The sequence below is a fragment of the Gallinula chloropus genome, assembly GCF_964237585.1.
Source record: "Gallinula chloropus genome assembly, chromosome: 20".
NCBI classification, from domain to species: Eukaryota; Metazoa; Chordata; class Aves; order Gruiformes; family Rallidae; genus Gallinula; species Gallinula chloropus.
In genome coordinates this window covers 12,005,404-12,033,257 of record NC_140105.1, presented here as the reverse complement: position 1 = coordinate 12,033,257, position 27,854 = coordinate 12,005,404, and the positions used below count along the sequence as shown (strand labels likewise).

General features: G+C 40.9%; 2 protein-coding genes across 2 annotated transcripts in view; one reads left to right on the top strand and one right to left on the bottom strand.

Annotated features, from left to right (window-relative positions):
- STXBP4 (syntaxin binding protein 4) overlaps positions 1-20,270 on the bottom strand; it is a gene marked incomplete at both ends in the record, with an annotated part of 71,058 nt that extends 50,788 nt beyond the window's left edge. Inside the window, 11 exons of the mRNA XM_084273605.1 lie at positions 2,710-2,788; positions 3,768-3,951; positions 4,347-4,453; positions 7,136-7,268; positions 7,811-7,940; positions 8,564-8,649; positions 10,895-10,969; positions 11,831-11,900; positions 12,834-12,929; positions 13,120-13,193; positions 20,233-20,270. Of these exons, the coding sequence (XP_084129731.1) occupies positions 2,710-2,788; positions 3,768-3,951; positions 4,347-4,453; positions 7,136-7,268; positions 7,811-7,940; positions 8,564-8,649; positions 10,895-10,969; positions 11,831-11,900; positions 12,834-12,929; positions 13,120-13,193; positions 20,233-20,270 (1,072 nt within the window). The remainder of the gene's footprint in view (positions 1-2,709; positions 2,789-3,767; positions 3,952-4,346; positions 4,454-7,135; positions 7,269-7,810; positions 7,941-8,563; positions 8,650-10,894; positions 10,970-11,830; positions 11,901-12,833; positions 12,930-13,119; positions 13,194-20,232) is intronic.
- Positions 20,271-22,654: 2,384 nt separating this feature from the next.
- On the top strand, positions 22,655-26,043 carry COX11 (cytochrome c oxidase copper chaperone COX11; the record flags this gene model as incomplete). The annotated part of the gene is made up of 4 exons (XM_084273654.1): positions 22,655-22,990; positions 23,078-23,233; positions 23,942-24,067; positions 24,537-26,043. 4 exons carry the CDS (start codon positions 22,655-22,657, stop codon positions 24,717-24,719), a joined length of 801 nt encoding a protein of 266 aa, XP_084129780.1. The 3' UTR covers positions 24,720-26,043.
- Between the last annotated feature and the right edge of the window lie 1,811 nt (positions 26,044-27,854).

Sequence of the window (27,854 nt, the reverse complement as noted above, 5' to 3'; positions counted from 1 at the left end):
TAACTATTGCTTTGAAAAATTTGTTCTGAAGCTCTGCTCATCAAATGGAAACCAGCTCGCCACAAATAAATGGTAATATTTAGATTGCCTTTTGTTTTAAAGGACATAATTGCAATAAACAGAAATTATGGGTATCAATCACCTCAACTCTTTTTTCGCATCAAAAAGTGACAAGTAACAAATTAGCAGAAAGAAACCAGGAATAACTGAGCGATTCACTGAGCATATGGCTCAGATTTGTGGTATCTTCTGTTCCCTCAGAGATGCACAGTTACTCTGGAAACAGGGAAACACACTTGTGAATTCAGAGAAAGACCTTCAAGACACACCATCAGCATCATCAACAGTTCCCAAAAACATATCTAGTGTTCCAGAAAACACTGTGGAATGACCTGTTGCCAACTACAGGGTGTGTGAAGGCAGCTTAGACTGAATTCCAGCAGCCTTCTCAGCACTTTTCCCTGGGGAAGAAAGAACTCTTTTCCAAGAATTACCATCCATTAAGCCATCGTCCCCTCCTCTCCAGTCCTTATAATCAGAAATACAAGTTTGCACAATTTTAGTTAGCTGCATTAATAATTCATGGTGCCTCTATTTTATTTCCAACATACACAGCTAATTAATCTGAGGAAAGGAAAAGAAGCTGCAGTACTAAGCACTCCATGTGTAAGATTTCAGAAGAAATGCTGGGTTTTGGTGTGCATACTTATTTTTAATGGAACTCAAGAAATGCAGTCACAGCTTAGTCATGCTTTGATCACTGACAGTAGGTGAAGGGAGCAGCCCACAATCCACTTATCTGGATTTTAAATGTATGTAAATAGAACAAAGTCATTGCTTGGCTTTTTTTTTTGCAGAGAAAAATTGAATACTTGGATGTGTTCATTATTCAGAAATATAACTTAGAAATAATGAATTAAGATCAATAGAGACTACAGAGCTACTGAAACCAAAACCAGCACTTGAAAACTAAAGGATCTTGCAGTCTGAGAGTCTCTCTAAAGGAACAGAAGGAATTGCACAGAATTCTTTTTTTTTTTAAGTTTCACAGCATAGCTGTTTCCAAGCTCAAAGTAATTTACATTCTCTTCATATGCCAAAAGCATAAACCTAAACATCTTGAAAATCTCTGACACTAACACCTCTCACATGCTATATTAAATTCTGAAGACAGTGGGCTAGAACCTCAGCTGAATTGGCATACTTCATTTCAACTCAGAACGAGTGAGCCTTGTGTATGAGTTAGTGCAAGATTTTATCAAGATGATGCTGATTTTCCTTACAGCATGTAAAAAACCAACTCATCTAAGAGTCACTTTAATTTTTCAAGGTTCTCTTTGAAAGGTTCTCTCTCAAGCTTATCCTTGAAAAAGGGCAGCATAAGAGAAGTGGCAGCTTTGACTGAGGCTGTGCTATTAAATAAGGCTAAAGTGAAAGATGACAAGGAAGAGTACAAACTGGAGCTGCAAGTAGTTCTGCTTTCCACTCAACTAAGAACATTATTTAGGTACGTTAAGGAACCTTGGCCTTCTTGGCCTCTTTGAGCAGCAATGAAGCTCCTGTGTATTGCATTATATCAACAAAGAGTCTTATGTTCTGAATATACTAAAAAACAGCCTTTTGTCTTGTTCCTCTGATTTAGTTGTGGTGTTTTTCATGATCAATATGAAAAAAACTGTGTGGTCATTAAACTCCAGGTGTATTTGTTACTGCAACCTGCCCAAATTCAAAGCTTCACATTCAGTCAGCTCATCCTTCAAGGCAGGAACCCAACCAGTCAGGTTTGCAATAAGGAGGTGGTTTCTTTTAAAGTCAGGATATCTGATATGGGCCATAATAAACACCAGTTCAGTTTGAATAACATCAGTGGAGCACCCTCTGGAATGAATCAGATCCTTTTAGGTCAGTCCTTCCTCTTCTCAGTGCATTAGACATCAAGTTGAGAAGCACAGGTTATATTTACTTACTACTGCCTGAAGAAAAAGAATATAGTGCAGGTTTGCATATAGAAACACAAGGAGAATCAGTTATATTACTGGGTCAGTCGAGACTTTCATGTCAGACCACTGCATTTTCCCTGTTTGTAAACAGAATGTGTATTTGTTTCCCAAAGGAATTTCAATCATTCAGATTTGGTTCTGACCAAATCCTACCACTTTTATCTTTCCCTAATGTTGCATTCAAAGTATGTATTTAGATATGATCAAAGTTATTATGGTCTTTGTTTGAATGTCATGACTCTCAAATATAAACATACACATATATATTCTATCTGCTATTAGCTGAATAACTGTCAAACAGGCATGCCTGTTATTTCTGTCCTTCCAGCATGCTGCCCTGATTTAAAAAATATTAAAAAAAGTGCAAGCAGTATACATCCACAGGCTTTCATCCCATGGAGAAAGCAGTTTCTATGGAAACCTAATCTTGATCTATACATGAGTCTTCATTATCTGGTTTCTACTGAGTCTATTATCCTAGCAAATGTTGTGATCACTCATTTTGTTTGGTTTCAGCTGTTTGTTAAAGACAATGTAAGTTGTATTTGACAGAAGCTACTAAATCTATTGAGCTTGGTCCTTTATTTAGTACTACAAGAATAGTGCAATGTTCCTTTTTTTAAAGACTATGGAGTCTCACTTCTGTATGACAGTTTCTGGAGGAATCAAAAAAAAAAAAAGGTTGTCAAGGAATTAAATCAGCATTTACCAGTGGCAGACACATCAGTAGGACTGCTGTCTGGAGAAGTAATTGGAGATTGCTCTCCCATCTTCACTCCAGTTTCCATCTAGGAAAGAAAATCAGAAGTCAGGAAATATCATTTCTAAAGGCAATTGCAAGCCAGACTGGAAATCCACATTAATGTAAAAGAGAGGGAGAAGGAGGAAGGCCAAGGGGAGAAAAGGGGCTGGATAGATCAAAACAACCCTAGGAGAAAATGGAAGGTGTGGGGGAGGTGAGAAGGAATGCCATTCAAAACACTTAGATCATGGCCTTGACAAAACCTTAGCTAGGCTTGCGAAATCTTCACAGATGAAGATAGCCCAGACTCTCTAGGCAACCTGTTTCAGTGTTTGTTTCCCTAATAGGGAAGAAAAATGTGCAAGAATTTTAAGCACAAACATAGGCACAATCAAGAATCATTTTATTCTTCCTTGTTCAAAGACAACATTTAGCTTTAAAAATGCAATCAATTGAAACTGTGAAGTTTTCTAATTGAAATAGTGGAGAAGTTTGGAAATCTTCTTTCATACGGTCAGCAGAGCCACATTGCACTAATGGTGAGCTGTGTGAACTAAAACAATTGCTGCTCAGCCAAAAGACAGAGGAAAACACCACATTCCCATTCTTTTAGGACTCAAAATTTTAAGCACAAATCTCATCATCACAGAGGAAGTGTAACATTATGTGAGACTGTAACTGCACTCACACCTATAGGAGTACTTTATTTCATCTAGCTAATTCTGAAACTCTACTCCCTAGAGAGAGCAAGGACAACTCTGCATCTAAGAATGCCCTTAACGCTTATTTTATGTGACTTGTTTTCTTACAAGTAAACCACTACCCTTATCCCTCTCATCAGTGTGGTTTACTGTTACACAACATCTCCTGTAAAAGTCTTGGTCTTCCAAAGAATTAACATTGTGTAGGAAAGAGAGACTAGAATGGAAAGGAATTAAAATAACCCTACACTCAAATTTGAACAGAATTAAGAAGAACCCACCATTCTCTCACTTTACACTAAGAGAAGTAATAAGTATACTCACAGCATTTGGAGCAAATGCTGAAACAAGCTTCCCATTAGGAGATGTAAGAGAACTGAGTACAGCAGCTTGTTGCTCTTCAGGTCCTACAGAAGATGTTAAGAGGCTGGAAGGACGCTGAAGATTGTCCGAAGAACAAGGATTACTGCCTTGTCTAATAAAAGCTATCTCCCAAAAACTTTCAAACCTAAAATGGAAACGTTGAAGTTTCAACATACTGTACACTATGTCATTCACAGGATTATAAGTTACATTTCCCCAAACACTGTGGGTGATTTTATTTATCTGTGTTTCTAAAAGGATGTTCTAGTCTCCCTCATTAAAAAAGGCAAATACTATGGTTTTGGGTTTTGTTTTTTCCTTTGCAAAAGAATGAAAGCATCATAATTTTACAGGTCTAAAAGGTGCATTCAAAGTTGATTTTTTTCCTATGAAGTAATATTGTAACTGAGTATGTAAAAAAATTAATATCCCTTGAATTTTCTCTAAGCATACATGACAACAATTCCCATTAATCTGATCATAAATATCCTATAAGTAACCACTTTGGAGGTCTAGTAGCTGTTTGATGGTAACAGATACCTCATCTTTGGTCTGTTGATTATACTTTTTGCCTCTTCATAGGAGACACCAATCATTGACTCTTTGTTTATGGATACAAGTTGATCTCCAGGCTTCAATCGTCCATCCTAATGTAACAAACAAAAAAACCAAAGCTGCAAGTTTTATATTCATTTCTAACACTATAGAAAGAACTGTATAATCACAACAGTTAACATCTCTGGGTCTGCTAAGACAAGAAATATCAAGAGTGGCTATGCATTTTTGCCACTTTTCCAGAAATAAACAGCAGATGAAACATTTAATCATCATGACAGCAGTCATTATAAATACTTGATCAGAGTGGATATTAGTGTCTAAAGGAGAAATATGGAACCAGATACATATTTCTGTTAAAGAAACCCAAATAAACAGACAATGGGGTGTAACTTTTCCAGCAAGGAATACCAACCCATCTGACTACAAGAAGCTTCTTTACTCATTAATTCAGCTTTGAGCTGGATTAATTTGTATTTCAAAACCAAGTGTTCTTGGCTGTACACGGGACTCTCCACGCATTTACCAGACCTATTATTAATCTTAATGAGAAAACCAGATTAGCCTGGTAGAAATTCACCTGTCAAAACCATGAAAGAAATACTGTCAAATTAGTGCTTGTCCTGAATTCATTGCAACACACGAACATATCACACTGTAAGACAAACCTTCAAACACGCTAGGCTAGATTTCTCACTAAGATAAAGCTTTCTTTACTCATAATTTAAAAGAAGTCTTAATAATATCCTTGAAAATTTATGCAATTCACCTATTACTACAGTTAGTTATAACCTTTGTCTAATGTAATACAGATTAAACTACACACAATGTGCAATGGGTCCTACACTTGGGTCACAACAACCCCAGGCTACAGCTACAGGCTTGGAGAAGAAGGGCTGGAGCAGGCTGGTGGAAAAGGACCTGGGGGTGTTGGTCCACAGCCAGCTGAATATGAGCCATCACTGTCTGCTGGCCAAGAAGGCCAACAACATCCTGGCTTGTGTCAGGCAATGCAGCCAGCAGGAACAGGGCTGTGACCATCCCCCTGTACTCAGTGATGGGGAAGCCTCACATCCAGTACCACGGGGGTGACTCTCAAAGATTTTGAGGTGCTGGAGCGTGTCCAAAGGGCAACAAAGGTGGTGAAGGGTCTGTTTCATGAGGAGTGGCTGAGGGAACTGTGGGTGTTTAGCCTGGAGAAGAGGAGGCTGAGAGGAGACCTCCTCACTCTCTACAACTCCCTGAAAGGAGGGTGCAGCCAGGTGGAAGTTGGTCTCTTTTCCCAAGTAAGGAGCAACAGGACAAGAGGGAACGTCCCCAAGTTGTGCCAGGAGAGGTTTAGATTGGATGTTAGGAAAACTTTCTTCACCCAAAGGGTTGTCAAGCCCTGGCCAGGCTGCCCAGGGAAGTGCTGGGGTCACAGTCCCTGGAGGGATGTAAAGCTGCAGATGTGGTGCTCAGGGACACGGTTTAGTGCTGGGCTTGGCAATGCTGTGCCAACAGTTGGACTCGATGATCTTAAAGGTCTTTTCCAACTTAAATAATTCTATGAAATAAGTAAAATGCCTTTTCAAGAACAGAATAATTTTCAATGAATCGCAGGATTTAACTGTATTATTTCAAACTTATGACAGCGCTTTAGTACTTTTTATTGTTGGTCATTAACTGTTTTGGTTTGGATTAAAGAAGCTGTAGAGCTTCTATTTCCCTTGTGGCCAGCCTGCCAAAGGATACCCATGTCAATACTGCCCTCACGTGGCAGAGATGTACAATAGAATTGCTACTTGTTCTCAAACAGGAAAACCAAGACTGAGAAATTCTATCTAACATTGCTAATATTAGATCTTACTGCAAATTAATGTCTCAGTCTGTGAATCATATAAGATAGGCGTTAATTTACATGTTTATAATTAAAATGTTTCAGAAGCCATAACAAAACAGGAGAAAACAAGCAAACTAACACACAAAAAGATTACTGGTTATCTGCTAAATGAAGGCCTGGAGAAACACTGTATTTTTTCCTTACATCTTGACATTTTGGGATTACTTTAATCTACAAAAACTCAGTCACCAATAGGTATAGACTGTTTTGGGGGCAAAACTCAATACTCAGGAAGTTAACTTGTGCCCTCTTTCTTGGCAAGAGGCAAAACCTGGTTATCTACACATCAAAACGACCACAATAACTACAGATATGAACATAACCACTTGGATAAACAGTTTCATGTACCTGAAGCAGACAGTTACATTATTATTTTTAAACTGATAAACCTTCCTGATTGCATTTGTCATGAATGAAAACAGGAAGCAGTGTTCATTCAGTTTATTAGTCTGCACTATCAGAATTTTTGTTCATTCTAATTTGCCTACACAATCCTTTCCAACCTCAAGGATCCATCCAAATTAATACCAAAGGAAAAATGATTTTTGAGTATCCAAGAAAAAAAACCCCAAAAGGTAAAAGAGATGCAGTCTATACCTCTGTCCCATCCATTCTGATTAACCTTGCATCCTGCAACCTCTTAAACAAGTTGACATTTTTACTTTCTCATACCTAAATTGGTGAATAAGATCTTTATCTACCTCAAATGAACTCATGAATAATTTTCATTAACATGTACCCATGCTATGTTGCAATAAATTCTGTTTAAAAGAAAGCACACAAACATCTTCTGTATTTAAAATAAGACTACATATAAAATACTGAAGTGGATAATCAGTGAAGGCAAAAATACAGGTGACTGAAGGGTTAGGAAGGAAAAAAAGATCTTTACCTTATGACAGTCACCACCAGGGATAATTTCTTGAATATATACCAAAGGCCCTTCATTTCTGTTAATTCCTCCTACAATATTCAAGCCTAGGCTTTTCACTTTGCAAACAGAAATAATCTGAAATGCACTATCCCTACAAAGAGAAAGGAGAAAAGTGTAATTATTTCACAGAACTAGATACTCAATAAAGATACTCTATCATGTCATGTCAGTCTTTTATCTTACTGATCTCACAGGTACATGTTTACAGCAACCAACAGAGGGTATTTAATCTCAATGTTCAAACATTACACTGCCTACTCACTACACAGTCAGCAGCTTCAGTTGTTACTTCTGACAATTACAGAAAAAAACAATTTATTATTTCAAAAGAATAAAAGCTCTTCTCTCCTACATGTATGCAAGGCTTACAAAGTACCTAGGTACACATAAAACTGAAGCATTCATTCATTAAGAGACACTAAGATGAAAAGTCAATCTGATTTATCTACTTGTACCATGTAAACAAATAAGTGAGAAAAATACCTTATTAAAAAGTTTGCAATATTGATGGTATTATAATTTACAGCATTAAAAAAAAAGAAAGAAGTTGAACACAGTTCTCAACCCAAAATTTATCCTGTGCAGCCAAATACATCATTTTCTACAGCTCACACAGAGAGTTTCATAAATTACTTTGCAAGCTTTGGGGATGGTGCTGGGACAGAATTATTCCTGCTGGTGTTTGTGATATTGTCCTTTGGATGCAACTGAGGACTCTGTGACCTCGAGGATGAGCCAGAAGAAGGGCTGTCTAGAGATTTTGCTTAAAGAAACAATGGGAAAAGAAATAAAACACACTGTTAGGAAAAAGCTCAAAGTTTCAGCTCATGTAAGTAAATTCAGTGTTAGAAAACAAACAGTAAGCAATCAAATACCCAAAAGAAAACTGAAGTCTACCCAGCCAGGAACCGTGAGCCCCCCAGGAGCCCAGGAGTAGATTTTTAAAGTGCACAAAGTGATTTTTTTTTTGGACTGGATGCAAAAGTGATCTCAACAGAATCATCATTCATGCTACAGAAAGGCATCCTCAGTAGACAACCATTCAATGAGGTTCAGAATTTATGGTATTCTAGCTCAAATTATTATCATATGGTACATTTAATCTACAAATACCAAACATTTGTCATGATATTGATTAAAATTGCTGCAAGTAGGTGTTACTAATTTTAAGAATTGGGGAAGCTAACACACAAACCAGTCAAGTTACATGTTTAGACTAGAAACTAAATGTTAAAGTCTAAGTAAACATGTTTAACCTGGCTTTCAGTCACCTCCTCCAGTATACCCTCCCACAAAACAAGAAGAGTTTTAAGTGCAAGCTTCCACTCTACCAAAGTAAGACTATTGCCCTACAGGTCTATGTCAGGCCAGAAAGCAATCTCTCACCAGGTAACAGCTGTGTTGGAGAACTTCTTGCAGAGCTGGTGTCACTGTGAGAGCCATACTTATCCATCAGGTCATGAAATTCTTTCCTGTGGCAACAAAAGGAACCTTTCCATCAGGATTTAGCACCAGTTTAAATGCACCCTTTGGAACCTGCAACTGCTTCTGCTGAACAGCTGGTTACCCTTCCTCAGAGAGGGAAGCTCAACCTCAATGGACAGAGGAAAACCCTGTCACATGTTTGCAAGAGGCAAGAAAAAGATGATGTACTGCAGAAGGCAAAGGTCTAAGCAGCAATGACAATGACTGAAATGGGCTGGTGGTAGAAAAGCTTTATTATTACCTCTCTTTGCCCCTGGATTTCAAATTTTTATACACTTGTAGTTCCAGTCAGCTACAGATAACACGACAGAGGTGTTACTTTGGTCCAGAACAAGCTGTTTGTATTAGGAGGAATCAGGTAACATACATAGAGCACACATTTTTAAAGAATGGGTTTAGTTCAACTATACTGAGCAACAACTGATACTGGCAAACAAAGCCCTGGCACATCAAAAAAAGAGGATAGAATTATCTATTAATTATTCAAAAGTTAGTAAACAGATAAAAATTCCTAACTTCTATTTAGCTTTCTCAGACATTTGCAGGCTATTTTATCTGAGGTAAATATAATTATAAATTATATTTGTACACCTTGTCTGTGCTTGGGCTTTGCTTTTCTTTTTCATTACAATGTCTTTCTTAAAAATCCCCAACAGATGAAATAAAGGGCAATTCTTGGGCAGGCACACAGTTCAAAAATAATAATAAAAAACAAAAGCAAGGGGGTTTGGGGATGGGTTTTTTTTTTTTGTTTGTTTTTTTTATAGAATCCAATCATATTATGACAAACTGGCCAAAAAGCATGTACATCCTGTACTATATGCATTAAAGAGAAAAAACACCTCTTGATTAATTTAATACTGGATGCAGTCTAATTTTAAAAGAAGTTTATAGTCTGAGCTGTGATTACCTCAGTGATAACAGATTAAAATATATAAATAATCTAGAATGATGTAAGCCAGAAACATCAGCAAATTAATATAAAATTAGAGGAGGAGAACAGAAATTAACTGATTTCAGGGAACATAATTCCCAAGCAATTCCAGTGGCTGACCAGGGTTGTCAAGATCTGTGGGATGCATCAATTTTTTTTTTAAATGACAAAATCTATTGGACTAATGCCAGGCCCAAGGAACACACACACATACCCAGCTGAGTGCCAATTAAATAATCTTTTATCATGGGAATGTACAGTCAGAAGAGATGAATTCACAGGTGTCTGAGTGAGGGACTGTGTGCAGTGGCAAATGCTGCACAGGCTGCATACCACCACAATGGATGTTAATTATTCAAGGAGTTTAGAGGAACTAGGTCAGTATGCTTTAGATAAAAGCAGATTAAGGCTGGACCTTGCATATATCCAGGCAGTCTGAAAAAGAGGAGAAATCAGAAGCTACACAGCAATTTAACTGTCTGTAAATATGAAGGAAAAAAAAAGGCAGAAAAAGGAAGCTTAAATCGGACAAAAGGCTAAAGGAATTTAGATCAAATTTCTTTACAGAGAGATTATTCTATAAGTGGAACATCCCAGGAAAGGCAAATAACAGCAGATACTTGCAATGATTATCAAATATAGTTATGTAACAGCCGTTTCCTCCTGAGATTTATGTCAGGAGGGGATACAGACCTGGATTCTATCATTTCCAATGTTTTTCTGCCAATATTGGTTTATATGCTTAACTGCAGACAGCAAGGTTAAAGCAATATTTAACGCAGATGTCCTTATAACGGATGTATTTTGGACTGCCTCCTGCAGTGAACAGCTTAACCTACTTACTCAAACTAATTCAAAGCTCATTAAAGATTGAAAAGCAAACTTCTGAGGGGAAACAGTAACTAAACCTGCCTTTTTCAGAAGGCAAGGCCAGCTAAACCATACAGTACTGTGGTACTGTAGATCTAATGTATTCCTCTTTTTTTATTACTTTAAAATGTGAGAAGTATTAAAAAAATCACCACAGCAAATAGTTTTTAATGGTATTAGCTGGTAACATAACATTCCAATCCTCTTCATTAAACTGAAATTAGCCTGAGCTTGCTACTTTAATTGATGCAAATAGTCTCAGAATGAATTGGCATCAAATACTACACAGAAAAATGTGACATGTGGTGCAATTTTCCGATTAAAACTAATCTGAAAGAAAAATACATGCAAGCCTGCCCACCCAACCTTAGATGTAGTGTTGGCTCTGTTAGTTTTGAAGTTAAAACAAAGTTTTGTTTTTCTCTTACTTTGCTTCTTCATCTCTGGCAACTAGCAGAGACATGTGATTAGATGCTGATGCTGTTCTCAAGATGTCAACAGCCCTAGAAATGCGGAAAAACAGCCAAATAAATATACCAGCATGTTGTCATGAAATATAGGGTGAGTAATACTAAAAGAGCAGGAAAATGAACAAATTCTTCATGTAATTAATTGTTTTGACTGCCAGATACAGAGAAAAAAGCATGCCAGCAGCACACCCAAATCAAGCATTGGAGAAGTGAGTGGAAGACTGTGGTGAGTCTGTGCCAAGCAGGAATAAACTGCAACTGCCCTCTCTTTCCTTTCTCTTTTGTCCCCATCTCTCCTTTGTCCACCCTACTGCCTTCCTGGACATCCTGCAGGATTAACAGCCTGCACCAGAGAATAATTACTGCTCGGGAATGCGTCATTGCTCAGGATTTCCCGCAGCAATACATACTGTCATTTTCCTTTTCATGTTAAATCTACGTCTCCAACGCTAAGCTGCATTGATCTCTGGTGATCCAGCTACAGAAACCATTCAACTTATTCTTCAGATTTCCCTAAACAATTTCTGCTTCATTGTCCCATTACAATAATTGTTAGCTGCATCGTTTACATTCACTGGCATTGAACTGACAGACAGAAAAACATTTTAACAGCTTCATATGTTTTAATGCTAACCTCAGATATATTCTATAACCTACAACATCAAAAACCCAGCTGCTTCTGTCAATCTAAAAGCATACAAAGCCCTGTCACTTTTCCACAAAAGTTTTGCTGAATTAGATGTACAGGATATTTTAATAGCTGGTTAAACTCCAAGGACCACAGCGGAGTTGTGCTCTTACCATCAGCAATCACTCATGTCCCAAAACCCCCAAACCCAACCCATATGTAATATCACAAGTTCTAATAACATTTAATAATCAGCACAAACATACCTTTCATTGGTTACTCCAATTAAGTTTTCTCCATTGACATCCAAAATTAGATCACCGGTGAGCAAACGGCCTGGTAATGAAAGTGAGAATAACACATGAATCAACAGGGAAATGGTGAACATATTATTATATTGTGGTAATAAAATAGGGCTTTTTCTTTCAATTTCATGTGTTCTAATGCAATAGACAACCATACGACTTCTAGATTAGGTGTTTATACTAATTGAGGCTATTGTCATAAGAATTCTAATTATCAGTCTTATTAATCACAGAATAGCCACTGAAAACTTCTATTATTTACACATAGCACAAATATTTGAGAGATTGGAAGTTGTATTTCACAGTTGTGGAATTAGCTTGCAAATAAATTTTGCTCTTAACATACCTGTAAGTTAACACATATAAAAACCATTAAAGTTTTATATATTAATAAAGACATCTGAAGTATTTGTTTAGAATAAATTAAATTGTTGATGTTCTGCAAATATCAAGTTTAAGAACTATTGCTTTTGAAGTAAATTTAGATTATTTTAAATTATCATATACAGACCTATATATCAGATACAGAGGGTATATAGTCATAGGACAGAGGTATTTTTATTATTGCAAACTCTACCTAGTATAATTTGTTCTTTTCACACTGGTCATCTAAAGCACCACTTCAAAAAAATCTTAAAAAAAAAAAGAGCACCACTCATATCTTACAAATTAAAATAATTATGAATTAAAAGAGGTTCAGCATCTCAACACTTATTTAGCAGTGCTGAAAGATTACCGACTGCTTTCACAACAGCCATATCTAGATTTGAACATGTTTTGAATAGCTGAGAGTATTGAGTATCTTCTCCCATGAAGAGTCCAAGCTAGATTTTTCTGTCCTAAGATGAGCCACATCATCACAAATCCTGACTAAACTATTTTAAACAAAGTCAAATAAAGACGACTTCTTTTGACAGTGTTTCATATGCAGGGTGTTTGTAAGAAAAGAATATCAATTACTTACTATCTACAGCAGCAACCCCTCCAGGTAGAATTCTCTTGATGAAGATCCCATAATCTTCTGCTGTTTGTGCCCGATAACCTCCAATAATTTTAACTCCTGCAGAACAAAGAAAAGAAAGAAGGAATAAAAAGTGCTTATTCCTCCTACAGTGCTAAATGGATCTACAGTGAAACCCGTGAAAACCAGATAAATTAAACTTCTACTGATGCAGTGTGAACCGGTAAAGCTCCCCAGGTGCTTTTACATTTGGTTTACTCCGAATCAATGGAAGGTGCAATCTAATTACCTAATCCATTCTGACAATCAGAAAAAGAAATGCGGTGAACAGCTCGATTGATTCCATGAGGACCCATAATAGTCCTAGGGAATAAAAGAAAAGTCGTTAAATCCCTAATTACACAAACATAGGTAGAGCTACCATAGCACAGCGTAAATGACAGTGACCATGTTTTTAACTCTTAACACAAACCAAACCCAGCTTTCAGTAACTGACACCTTTATATTGTTTGGTACCTCTGTGCCACACCTTCCCCCAATGAAAAATCAACCTCCTCGTAACAAATGTAGGACAGTAAGGCAAAATGACTTACACACAGCATTAAACAGTGGCTGGATCCCACAACCTGGTGCAGTTTAGCTTTTAGGCAAGAGAAACACATCACATCTTAGATCAGGTAATGAATAATAAGACCAAACCACAGCTAAGACAGTGAATACAAAAATGTTTTCTGGAGTATCTAACATATAGCTTTGTGGTTATTTAGAACATAAGCTTTTCCCTACAGTCTCTCATTTCTTTACTTAAGATTGTTTTCTTTCTGTTTTAAAAGGTGGCTTTTTTCAAGCTCAGGCCTGTGTACCCTCCCACCTGAGACAAGATACCAGGATGGCACCTGAAATTGTGTAAAGGCAGATGAGTATTTTGGAAGCACTTGATGATGGCAAAGAATTGAGGAAGACAAAGTAAAATCAGAGGTTTGAACCAAAATTTGCAGTTCCATCAGAAACATAACCAGCACACTGCTACGAGAATGAGAAGTGTTAAGAATTCCTACAAAACAAATTAACCTTTACCATTTTTTAATTTATTACCATTTAAAACAATATTTTAAAATAATCTAGAGTTGTATCATAGCTCCTTTGTCCTCCTGCTGTAGTGTATCTGGGGAAGAATCATCAGATCCCTTCAAAAGCACCACGTGGGCTTCTCTGCTCTGACCTACATATTGTTCCGTGTTAGACAGTGAGTTGCCTTTTCTAGAACATGATGTTAAAGCAAAATGGAACAACTAGAATTCATTAGCAGAGGGTAAAAGAAGATCAAAGTGGAGGACATAGTGACCCAAATCCTCTCACGCAACCAAATCCAGCACACAGCCTGAACTCCATGCCAGAAACAGGGAATTTCTGCAAAAGCCAGAGTATGTGTCAATAAAAGGTACTGTACCAGAGGGAAGAGAGAAATCCAGAAGGTCCAAATGTTCCTAAATTCTAGCACCAGGCAAAAGATCCAGCTACTAAACAACACATCTGGTTCTTCTGCTTTTGTATAAGAAAAATGGAGGGATATTTATCAAGGAATAAGCACTTGCTCTGAAAAAACCCAATTTGTTCCACAACCTCAAATTCCCTAGTATTTGCAAAGCTACCCTTTGCTACAGAAGGGCTGGCCATAGGAACAGGCCCAATAATTCATCTTTAAAACCAGGAAGCCTATGCTTCAAACACTGTATAATTCTCACCTCAGTACTTCTTGCAGTAAGTGCTGCCTAGGCTAAAAAGAAACAACAAAATCTCATTAGTGTACTTGGCCACTGACAGGACTGCAGGTGATGGAGCATAAGGCATCCTTTGTAAGGCTAAAAGTGAATCCAACTTTTACGGAATCACAGCCTGAAAGGAAAAATAAATCCTTAAGCTTCAATCATCCCATGAATTTAAACTGTTTGGAAGCTGAAAGACAACATGATAGTCATGTTCTTTACAGGACTGTCCTCATTTGTATCCACCCCTGAAAACTCTGAAGCTGATCTTTAAAATAAGTAAACAATTATTCCAATTTTTCTGTCTTTGCTTCTGGTACCACAGTGCTGTGTCTTGCTCCCCCACGCTCTCAGCAGTTTTCACATAGCAGGGTTTTTATTAAAATTAAAAAAGCAAGAATAAATGCTAATTAAACCTCACAGGGAAGTATATTTTTGTGAAGTCTTAAAAGATCAAATCTCAGACTTTAAGTTCCGAGTTCACCAGAACCAGTAGAACCTATTTGTGTGTAAAATGATCACGAAATGGGATGGAATCCAGGCACTGAGCACTGAACAGGAAAGGATCTGCATTTCTGGAGTTACAGGCAACACTTTCAGTGAGACACCCTAATTAACATAAAATGGATTCCATTAAAGTGGATGCAGAGAATGTACAAATTAATGATTCATCATGGAGAGGAATAAGATATCTTTGAAACAGTGAAATTGTCATCAAGTTGCCACCTGCAGTGAGAAAGAACTGACACTTTGGGCACCTTTACAAGGCATTGGGTTGTGTTTATGCTTCAAAGACTAAACCTCTCCACTACACGTGGTTTAAAATTACTTTTATCACATAGCAGTGAAGACAAGGATCCTCAAGTGCCCCAAATAGTTTTAGCACAGCACATCTTGCTGACTTTTGGTGTTAGCTTTTCCCCCCCATATAATTTAAAGATGGATCTTCAGGTCAAGTTACTTATCATAGTTCTAATAAAATAAACAGGGCTTTAACAGTTGCACTATAAAAAAATAAGGATTTAGCACCCAGCCAACATTTATTTCATGTTATCATTATTTAATATTCATGCAATGCTAGAGTACGTCCCCCAAAACATTGGAAACATATCCAACAGGATAAATACAGAAACTGAATTCCAAACCGACTGGCAGTATTAACAGAAAATAATTTCAGTGCTCTTTCTAGGAAAAGATGCAAACACACAATCAGCTGTTGCTGCTCATTCCTCCACAACTCATGCAAAAATAACTCTAAACAAGCATTCAGAGAAAAGGCAGTAGATTAAATATACAATATGTATGTTAAACAATGCTAAACTCAGCTCTCCCACTGATGTCTTGGAATGCTGACAGACTAAGTCATATAATTTTGTGTAGATGTCCCAGTAAAGGAAATGAAAATGTAAGCTTTTATACTTTTTTCTATTATTTTTAGCAGTATACACAAGGAAGTTGGGGTTTTTAAACTTTCTGGAGACTTATAAGAATATACAGTCCAGATATTCTGTACTCCTGGGAAATTATTAATAATTTATGTGCAGAAAATGCCCCATTCATCTAGTTTTATCAATGGATAATAACGCCCTTCCCTCACAGAATAGATACCACTTGACATTTAAACAAAAATCTAAATTCCAAACTCCAGCTGTTTATGAAAAGAAGCTGAAAATAGCTACAGCTTTTAAATTCTCCTTACTGTACTCCTCCCAGTGACAGACTAGAAAAATGCCATCAGAACATAATGGTTAAGCATTACCAGTATAAGAGAGAAAGACCATCAAACCGCTCTGGTTCATCTTCGTCTCCTGGCGAGAGCAGGGACATTCTTCAGTGCAGCAGCAAAGACAGTGACAAGGCAAACAAAACACACTGCAGGGTCACCTCGGCTGGACAGAAGCTACGTGCAGGACAGTTTGTGCTACCAACTATAAACCCCCCCCAGGCAGAGCTCGAGAGGAGTGTCTGTGCCTACTTAATCTTCTCTGAAACCCTCTGCGTCACAGGGACTAATTCACCTATCGAGGTAACGTTCACTTTTTCTCTGTTGGAAAAGGCAATTCCCAGCAGCCTGACAAACACCAAGGAGGGGAAATTCACCTGCATTTCCTACACCTGTGAGGGTGCAATCTGTATGCAGCAGCTGAAGGTAAATGAAAGCATTAAAGTGAAATTACTTTCTCATGTTCTTCCAGTCACAGGCTCCCTCCAAACAAGGTCAAAAGCAGTAACTCACAACCTTTCTAAAGCAACCTTCCTAGCAGAGGGCATCATGTACACCCACACACAATAGGGAAAGCCCTCCAAGCAGTCTGAAGGCATTAATGAAGCCAATGCCACTACACTGTTACTGTGCATTCTCAGTCATGGCAGTGACTTGTATCAGGCTTTGACTTGGGCTTTAGCCTTTCAATACACAACAGTCAAAAGTTAGCACTGAATTTCTCTGGAAGCAGAAGCTGACACACCTGGATTTCTGTGAAAGCAAGAAAAATGTAGCTGAGAAAGTAAAAAACAAACCACCGTTTCCAGAGGTAGGAGTCTCTTCTGTTCAGGGCTTAGTCTTGCAGGGAGATGCCTATCATCTTCCTATCTTCAAAAGCTTGGAGCTTCTGACATCTTGGATAACTATGGTCCTTTCCAGGCTTGCATCAGAAGATGCACTCCTAGTACATTTCCTTTTTTTAAAAAAAGATTACAGTTTAGTTTGAAAACTAAATATTCAGGCTTTGTTAAAGTAGAAAGGTGAATCCTCTCCAGCAGGGAGTAACCCCACGATGAGACAGCATCTGTCAGCGCCTAGAGCTGCCCCGCAGGACAGCTCAGCTATGTGAGGAGTATCTCAGACACCTCTTTTTTTTCCCCCACAGTTGCAGTGACTGGTTTAACTTGCACGTCATTGTTTTGGGTAGAGGATCTTTTCACATCCGAACAACATGCTGGCGTTTGAATGCACAGGTCAGACCTGGGCCCACGCAGCTTGTGGTCTGTCCTTCTGCCCCTCTGACCCACCACAAATGACAGAGCAGATCAGCGATGCAAGTGGGAACACAGAGTGACCTTCTCGGTTCCTGAAACGCGAAGGGCTCCACGGGCATCATTTGGACTGTGCAGATCCAGTCGGTGATGAAAATCTGCCCCTTCACACTCTTCCCTCCATCAGTTTCACTCTGCTGGTGCTACTGGCATTGCAGTCCAATGAAAGAAGAGCCATTGATATTTTAAGCATCCTATCAATTAGATTCACTCCAGGCAAGGTTAATGAAGATAAAATACCAATAGTTTTTCTGCAACAAAGTTTTCACTGTTGGTAACTCCAGTGGAATTCAATTTGTGGGATCAGGAGCATTTGTCAAAACAGATTGCTCAGCCCAACACGGCTCATATCCAGCATCATGTGTGCTGTGACAGAAGCACGTCCATGCCCTGTCACCTCCCCAGTTAAAGCACCTCTCAAGGCTATGCATTTCCATCAGTAAAAGCCAAAAGAACAAGTCTGATTGCACCAGGCATGACAACCTTCCCAACAAGTTAAGTAGATACAAAGTAGTGTTAAAGTTCCTATCGCCCCCACCCCTTTGTTATTACCAGGAATGCATCACTTCTTCAAACAATTGTCCCTCCATCCCTTCTTCAAAGTAAACTAGGCATTCTTCAGCTTACTGAACTCATATCCTAGGCAGCTATCCCTCTTTACCTTAAAATTCTGCTGCTGTGCTGCTTTTAATGTTTCCAAAGGACTCCTATAAGAAAAAAGGTATCATTGCTTCTTTTCTACGTTCTCTGCCTTTCAAGAACATACTCAGGGAAACACAAATCACTTTTTACTAGGTAAAAAACTATATATCCCCAGATCTAGGAGCACTGTAACAACTTAACCCCCCATAAACAGTATCAGTAGGTAAGGCTAAATTTTCAAGAGACACAATTTTTTATTCTATGCAGCAAAGAAACTAAGATTCTTTTCCACACAGCTAGTAAACTATTCTATTCTGGCAACATTATTAATTATGAGTCACCTTTCCCAAAGGAAGTTTTGAAATGCTTTAGCAGCTGAGAGGGATTACAGGATAATTTAGCAGATGACAAAAAGATTTACAGAATCTTTCGAAGCAAGATTCCTAAGATCTTATTGTTATAAATAAACCAAAAGTCTTTTACAAAAATCCTGTAAGAGTCATTGACACAATTGTGCCTTTCAGGTTCACTAACCCTGGAACTGAAAATTCATTAAGATACTAAGGACCACAGCCAGGAGAACGCCGTATCGTACAGGACAAACACTTCTGGTCTATTCAAACCCACCAATTATCCAAAATACATTTTGGTGATCAGGTTGTAAAGATTAAAAGAAAACATGTAATTATACAGCACTTGGTAAACATGAAAAAAAAGCTTGAGCAACATGGTAATTGTGGAGAAGCAGGAATGGTTTGAGGCTAAGCCCTTGTGTAGAGGGGAGAGGTATTATTTTATGTTTAGGTAAACTTCAGTTAACATCTAGCCAAGTACGTTCTTGAAGCATTGTGCATTGATACTGTCATCCACATCCATCTGTCCCATCCCACCCCCTCAAATAAGTAAGTACAGAAAATTAGTCTTCCATCATGTAGCTGCAGCACAGTCATGTGCACCTTTCATGCTCATCTCTTATGCAAAAAATTGCCTTTGGAATACAGTGATCGCGTAACTATGAAGGAAAAAACCAACTTTCCCAGTGAACCTAGCAAGCCACAGCTGTTCTGAAGATTTATCTTTGCATTACATACCCTGTATTTCCATTGGACAAGTGGAGTGTTCACTTCTTCAGATGCCAGTAAAAAGCAAGTTAATTTTTGTAATGTTTTGGGGAACTGGTTTTCTCAACCAGTTATTTACAGGGTGCTGGAATTCAAGCTCTATGATAAACTGTTTTACACTACTTTTGAATACTACTTGCTGGATTCTATTGCACAAGCACAGCAAACCTGATAGTCCAGCAAGAGCTGCATCTGCTTTTCATTATGGCAATGATGACAGGCATTAGCATGGTTACTTAGCAGTCTGGGAAGGGGCTGAAGTTAACGATTTTCAATCATGACTGAATCCAAGTTTGCCACTCAGAATCTGATCCAACTTTCAACCTTCAAGTGGGTAACATTATAGCTTATAGTACAAATACAGATATCATTATATATCCCACTGGTAAAAAAATCATATGGTTCCAAAGCCTCCTCCTCCCCAAAACACTGAATCCTGCAGATGTTCTGGAAAAGCAGCGCATTATCATACATAAACTGTGGACAGGCCCTTTTGTTACTGTAGTTACCCTGTACATACAAGGAATTTGCTATATACAAGTGTCTTCACAGTTGCAGAAGCATTAAGAAGTTTCTGTGCAGGTTTTCTGTCTACAGAACCAGACCAAACCAAGTGCTGATTAAGTTACTGAAAAGCTTAAGAGCCATTCCTTCCCTTTATGCATAAATTCCCTAGTGTTGCTATCAGCTTTTCCAAGACACTGCTTCAGCCTGTTTCAATATCAAAGTTATTTAAGACTTCTTCAAACCAAGATCCTACTGAGAAAACTACAAGCATTTTCATATTACAATCCAGTAATTGTTGTATTCCCATGTGAGGGGAAAAAAAATACTTACTTCTTATCTGTATTTGTAAGAGGATCTGTATTGGACATCTTCATAGGTGAACTACTTAATAAAAGTTCAAAATGAAGAATTCTGACTCATGAAGCACTCATTGGCTTGTAACCATGATAATAACTGCTGGAAAAAAAGGAGAAACCACTTTTTGAAATTTATACAGATATGTTTCTTTCCCAATACTGACAACAGTTCTTATCACGGACCAGCTGAAATCAAGTGGAAAAAGAGAACTCCCATGATACCACAAGTATCATCGGGAGGGAATGCTGTTTTGAACATTATAAGGTGCTTTGAGCGTCTTGTTCTCTTACTTTTTTTTTCATTTACTGTGTAGCATTCAGCACCCATAGAATTCTCATGTGAGGTAAGAAAGATGTAGGTCAAAACCCATGCAAAACGGGTTTACGTACCACTGATACAGGAAAAAAACAGTAATTCACATTGTATTTTTATTGTGACAAGTGACAAGAAATACATTCCTAAATGTATCCAGCTACAATCATTTGAAAAATTACTAATGCAAAAATATACATTTGCAAATCTTCCTGTACAGCTACACCCTCACATGGCCACACAGCAGAAGAGATATTACTCCTAAGACACGGTAAGAGGGAATGGAGGAGCTCTGCAAAGGAGCACACAGGCAAGAGAAGTTACCAGTGACAGAGTACAAACCTGGGCTGAAATAAATTAGGGTCCCTAGGTGCACACAGTCTGTCTCTGCAAAAACACACAGACCAATGCATCAGGTTCTGTATTTCTGCATGAAAAAAAAAAAAAGAGTATCGCTTTGGAATACCACAAACATTCCCTGCAGTGTTCTCAGAGCAAAGATAACAGCATCTAGATCAAAGATAACAGCATCTAAACACAGAGGAAAGACCACAATACTGCTTCACTCAGGTTTCACGCTCTCATTCAATTCAACTAAATCACAGAATCACTGGGTTGGAAAAGACCTTTGAGATCACAGAGTTCAACCGTACCTGTGGTCTACTAACCCATATCCCTGAGCACCTCCTCTGCCCATCTTTTAAATACACCCAGGGTTGGTGACTCAACCGCCTCCCTGGGCAGCTTGTTCCAGTGCCCCATAACAATTTTGGTGAAGAACCTTTTCCTAAGGTCTGACCTGAACCTGCCCTGGCACAGTTTGAGCCCATTACCCCTCATCCTATCACCTGTTGCTTAGGCAAAGAGCCTCTCTACAACTTCCATGTAATTGTAAGCAGCAATACAGTCCCCCCCTCAGCCTTCCCTTCTCCAAAATAAACACCCCAGTTCCCTCTGCTGCTCCTCAGAGGATTTGCCCTCCAGTCCCTTCCCCAGCCTGGTTGCCCTTCTCTGGACTCGCTCCAGGACCTCAGTGTCCTTCTTGTGGTGAGAAGCCCAGAACCGGACCCAGCACTGGAGATGCAGCCTCAGCAATGCCGAGTGCTGGGGCACAATCCTTCCCTGGACCTGCTGGCCAAAGCAAAAGTGAAGCAGCGTGAGGAGCTGCCCAAGTCACTGCGGGACCCGCTCACCCGGAGCCAGCACCCGAGCAGAGCCCTGCGCCAGATCAGGCGCTGCTGCCGCCAAGCTCGGCCCAGGGCTGGGAAGGAAGGTTCTGCCTGTGTTAGCCTGACCCGCTGGCCCCGAGGTGAGGGCTGGTTACAAACACCGCTCCATCGCTTCACAGCGGGTCGGTATTTGTGCCTGAACAGACCCAAGTCTGCACACGGAGCGAACTAACCAAAGCACCGCTGGGAAACCCCATCGGCAGCATCGGTCCACAAACCGGGGAGAGCTGCAGAAGGCAAAGGGACCGCGTCTCCCTGTTCGCAGGGGCCGGAGCAGCGCAGGGCACTGCGCGTACACAGCGGGAGCGCAGCCCTACGGCGGGTGCACGGCCACAGAGGTGACTTTAGTTCGCTCCCGGCCCCGCCGGGCTCCCCCTGGCCCCGCCGCCCCGTCCTCGGACAACCGCCCCTCTCGCCGCCCTTCCCGAGGGGACCCCGCTTCTGGCCGACTGTTCCGCGGCCCCGCTGCCGTCCAGCCGCGCTCGGACAAAGCCCGCTCGATGCCCGGCGGCCGGTGCGAGAACCCGCCGACCTCACGGGCTGCGACAGTTACCTCGACACGCAAACTACCGCCCGAGCGGTGCCGCTGGGGAGGGGAAACACCCGGCGGGGGCTGCCGAGAACCCCCCGCGCCTCACCGCCGCTCCGCAGGGAGAGCGACTGGCGGCGCGATGGCGGCTCCGCCCCGCAAGCCCCGCCGCCTCCTCGGGCAAGCGGCGCGCGGCTGCCACTCCTCACACCGGGGAACGGGCAGCCGGCTGAGAGGCGCCCGCCCAGCGCGGCGGGAGGAGGCGGGACTCCCCCGCCACCGCGTCTCGCGAGAAGAGCGGCGCTCCGCGTCCCCCGGCAGCGGCATGGGGCTGGGCGGGCGGGTTTGGGCGGGCTGTGGGGGTCTGCGGCTGTGCGGGACGCCGGGGGCCCTCTGGGCTCTGGCTCTGGGCAGGGCCCTGCCCCGGCCGCCCCCGCGACTGGAGGGGAAGGCTCGGTACGGCCTCTGGGCTGCGGGAGGCGGGCAGGCGCCGGCCCCGCGGGGAGCCCGCGGGCTGCGGAGCTCCAACCCTTTCACCCGCAAGCAGGAGGAGGAATGGCGGCGCCGGAACCGGTCGGCGTTAGCCTACATCGCCGCCGCCGCCGTGGGCATGGTGGGCATGTCCTACGCGGCCGTGCCGCTCTACCGCCTCTACTGCCAGGTACCGGGGAGCCCCGCGGCCCCTTCCCGCCCGCGGCGCGCAGGGCGGGCGCCGGCGCGGTCACTCACTGTCTCTGCTTCCTGCCAGGCGACGGGCATGGGCGGAACGACGAGCGCGGGGCACGGCTCGGAGCAGATCGAGAGCATGGAGCCGGTGCGGGACCGGGTCATCAGGGTGACGTTCAACGCGGACGTGCACTCCAGCATCCAGTGGCACTTCAGGCCCCAGCAGAGCGAGATCTACGTGAGTGGCGCCGCCTTGGGCCAGAACCGCTCACACCTGGAGGCTCCGCCCGGCGCCCCGGGAGCGGCCCCGGTTCGGCGGGCAGGGCTGGCCCCTGCCCTGGGGCAGAACCTTACAGGCTCCGTGCGTGTAGCTGAAGCGCAGCTGCTCCCCTGCCCTCCCATCCAGCTACCGGAAAAGTCCCGCTGTCTAGAGTGTACTCACATGTACACACCTCGTAGTGTACACACGGTAACGCTGCTGTGTGTATTCAGGTAGAGATACGTAGCTGTACGGCTACACCCCTGGGGCTTTGCTGCACATCCCCCCCTAGTGCTTTCTCCTCTTGCCCCATCCTTGCAGGACTGCTTTTAGAGCTAAAAAAGGGAAACGTTTTCATCTAACTTTACAGTTTTAAATCAGTTCTTAGTCAAAGCTCCCAAAAGGTCTTCATGCATCTTTAGGAGACCAGTATAGAAATAACCACGACCTTAAAAATGCCACTAAACTGCTGAGAATAACAGCAGCCTGGGTGGGATTAAAGTGCACACGTGTACTGTGACTGGTGCTTTTCATGCTGAACGGGGGCGGATGGTCTGTGAGCAAAACATTAGTGTGAAGTGACCAGCTTGAAATAGCAGAAGAGCAAATGAACTGGCTCTAGCTAAAGAGCTCTGAGGGACAGAGGGCAGCAGTGGATTAAAACAGCTGTGCAATTGCTTTATCCAGGTGGTACCAGGAGAGACAGCACTGGCCTTTTATAAAGCAAAAAATCCAACTGACAAACCAATAATTGGAATATCAACCTACAACGTGATACCCTTTGAAGCTGGACAGTATTTTAATAAAATACAAGTAAGTGTGAACAAGTACAGATTACATGTTCCTTTAATTGACTGAGAATCGTTATCTGTAAGTTAAGTATTTCTCTTTTAACCCCGGGTACCATTCTTTGCATGGCAGCATTTTAAGGAAACCCCATTCTGAGCCGTGCTGTCTTCCTAACAAGCTGCTCTACTTGTCCAACTAGAGCAACTCCCAAGTACATGATATTTAGTACAACTGACAGGGAGGGCAGGTGGTAACGATGTGAGCTAGTCTGGCCAATTTGCATGTTTGGACACTTGATTAAAGCTAATTTCCCTCCCTATAACACAAAATTGCTGCCTTGTTCATACGGTTGATCCTTCCCAGGATTTTAGGGGTGTACAAGGAATGAGACCTGATGTTAAACCATGAAGCTTTCTCTCATGATGGCAGAGATTAACTTTACCAGAGCTGCTGTTGTCGAATTCTGTTGATAATTTTTTTCCTTCCTCCCCAGTGTTTCTGTTTTGAAGAGCAGTGGCTAAATCCTCAAGAGGAAGTGGACATGCCTGTCTTTTTCTACATTGATCCAGAATTTGTAGAGGACCCTAAAATGGCTAAAGTTGATTTAATCACCCTCTCTTACACCTTTTTTGAGGCAAAGGAAGGACAGAAGTTACCTCTACCTGGGTTTCGGTAATGGACAATCTGTACAATTTGACTGCTGCTACCCACCCACCAGGTTTGAAACCTTTTTCCATGGAAGGAAAATCTGCAGTAGTACTGTGCAATACGACATTTTATTATTAAACCACCCTGGCCAGATGCTGCTGCTATGAAAGGATGTGTTCCTGTTCTGTTCAAAAACCACCACAAACCAAACAAAAACATGTAGTTAGAATATTATTTCTTAGGAATAGTGTTTCTTCATCGGATTGAAGAAGGGAACACACGGCACCTGGAAGACAGAGGGTTTTATGAAGCTATCTTTTTATAAGATAGCTAATAAAAAGATGTTAATCTGAATGCTGTGAGGGAAGTTTTTGAACCCACATGTAAACTTAGCTCTTCATTTAAATACAGAGAAATGAGTTTACTAAGCATCTAAAATGGCCTTGCTGGCTCTGAAGAATCTCTTCCATGCAAACAACTTTATAAAGAGTTAAAAACAGTTAATTGGTTCATGAAAACTCAAAACTGAAGTGCACTGCTGTGCAACCCTCATGTGGCACAGGAGGATACAGTGATTCAGAAGACAACGCACCCTCACGAATTACTACTGAATCAGTAGTTCATTTGGTAAGAGCAGACTGCTCTCAAATGGTTGGCATTTGAATGAGGAACAAGAATCTAAGCATGTCACATCTGTGGTCTGGTTTCTGTTTAGAAATGCCATCTTCAAAGCTTGATGTTGTGTCCAACTCATTTAAAGCACCTGCACGGTGGATGACGGCTCGTTCACTCCACAGGGGCCATGTACCAGGAGAGAAGCTTGGGTTCTGTATGAAATGCTCTGGAGGAAAGGGCAGTAGGTAAAGAACTCTCCAAAGCCCATGCTGAGTTAACAGCACAGGAGTCCCCTCAGAAAACCCCAAGGGGCTCAACCTTATTCAGAGATGGAGTCTGACAGAGCCTGCCTAGAAGCCTGGCAGTTGTTTGGAGGTACTCCTAGGGGCTGTTTGCCATCAGAACACCTAAGCCTGTATTTATGTAGCTTTTGGTTGTTACCCGTGGGGCAGGGATAATAACACTTTATCACAGCTCACCAAATGAGTGAGTTGCAGAGCAAGTTTAAGCGACCTACTCATTTTCAGATAGGAATTCATCTTCTCTACCATGCCAGTTCTTTCTGCCCCTTTCAGCACATGACATCTAACAAATCAAGACTAATGTTGTTTGGTTTGGACTCAAAAGGTAAACAGTACATCAGAAATAACTTCCAGTTTCTTCAGTCTCAATTATGTTTCTATATCATAACTTAAGAAGTGCTTTTTTGAAAATAAATTAACATTACCTACAAAATGCATTATTGTATCAATCATGTGGTGGTTAAATAGAATCTGGATGACATCCATGTCAGGTCTTCACTGTGTATTTATTAAGTTTCTGAAGATGTTCATTCTTTCATCTCACATGCATTTTCTTCCACGGAACACGTGGAGCCCACAAGTGAAAAACATCTGTATGAAAACAACAGCAAGCTTTCCAATCTGTAATTCCAGTTGTGCTTGGGGGAAGGGAGGGAGAAGAATTAAAAAAAAAAAAAAAGCAAACCTGAGTCTGGGCTAGGGGGGGAAGAAAAAATATATTAGCAATTCTTACCTGGGTTGTCTTTTTGAAAGCTGGACTGATAATGGCAGCTCTCCACACATTGCTTTATTCTGGCCACGTGCTTCAGAATAAAAAGAGTATCTCCCTGGCAAATGTCAGTTTAATAAAAATGTGAGGTTGTCCCTGACTTTGCAAGTTCAGGTTTGGAGAGATGCTGAGTGCATTCCAACCATAAAAGCAGCTCTCCAACCTCAGTAATGAGCCAGGCCCCTTCGGAGCCCTCACCTGTCTGTGGCCATTTTGCTTCTCTAAATGCAGAAAAGTTCAGTTTGCAATCACACATTATGGGTTACCATATTGGAACAGCCTATTTTAATTTGTTATACTTCAACGTGCTCGGGTTTTAAATAATACAACTAAGCTGCAGAGGGTGGGGAGCACAAATCAATCCACCTCACAGCCTGTTCTCAGCAGTTCTCTCAGGATGCTCTCCAGACCATTGCAAAAAATACAAGAAAAATAGTAAAGCAGCTTACCTTTGCACCTTTGCTTACACCCCCCCCCCCCCCCCCCCCCCCAAATATCTGCAAGGTTGTAGTTTTGATAGAAGGTGTTCTAATGGCCCTACAGCAAACTGCAAAATTGCTAGCCAGGCAGTGAAACACCACAGACTCACACTTGGATACTTCAATCTTGTCTACATTCAGTGTTTGATGGAATGCACATGTCATCTGGTGAACACTCAGAAGTGATGGGGTTAACTCCTCAGTAAGTGTTTCCTTTTATTTGGAATTTTACACTCCAAAAATCACATAACAGAACTTCTTACCACTTAAACAGTTAACAGTTAAAATGCAGCATTTCACAAAATAGCTTATCAGCTATGAACATGAACTAAGTTCTCAAGTTTTATATCAGTTATAAATTCAGAGAACTGTACTTGTTAAAGTGCACCATTTACATTCAGCATTAAAGTAAGATAAGGCACTTTAATTATTAAAAGATAAAACTGTTATTAACAGGGTTAAACAGCTTGATTAAAATAAATGGGTAACTGTTGCTCATCTGCATTGTAGATGATTATTTTTTCCTTCACCAGAACAGCAATCTCTGCAGGGCAGGAGCATGGAAAGAAATGATTGATCCCCCTCCAATATTTACTGAGTAAATAAAAAGCAACAACAACTGAACAAGCAGGGGTTTTTCTGTTCTGTTAGCCATGGATGACAGCACCTCATGTCAAGTTCGGGTTCTTATCAAGACAAAAATCCAACTATAATGCAGGCTTTTAGGAAGAAAAAACCTGTACTCAGAATGTGGATGTAGGAAAGTAACACTGCATGTCCTCAGACATCTAGCAACAGGCCAAACTTTAGATAAAAGCTACATACCAAAAGCTCCTCATAAATTTCTAGGGACATTAACAGACAATAAAGCCTAAATGGAAACTGGACTCTGCAGTTTCTGTAAACATAATGTTTGGTTTGGTTTGGAGCATAAACAGGTAAAGCAATACAAAGGAGCAGTGAACTTGGAAGAAAAGCTTTCTTCTATAGTTGCAAGA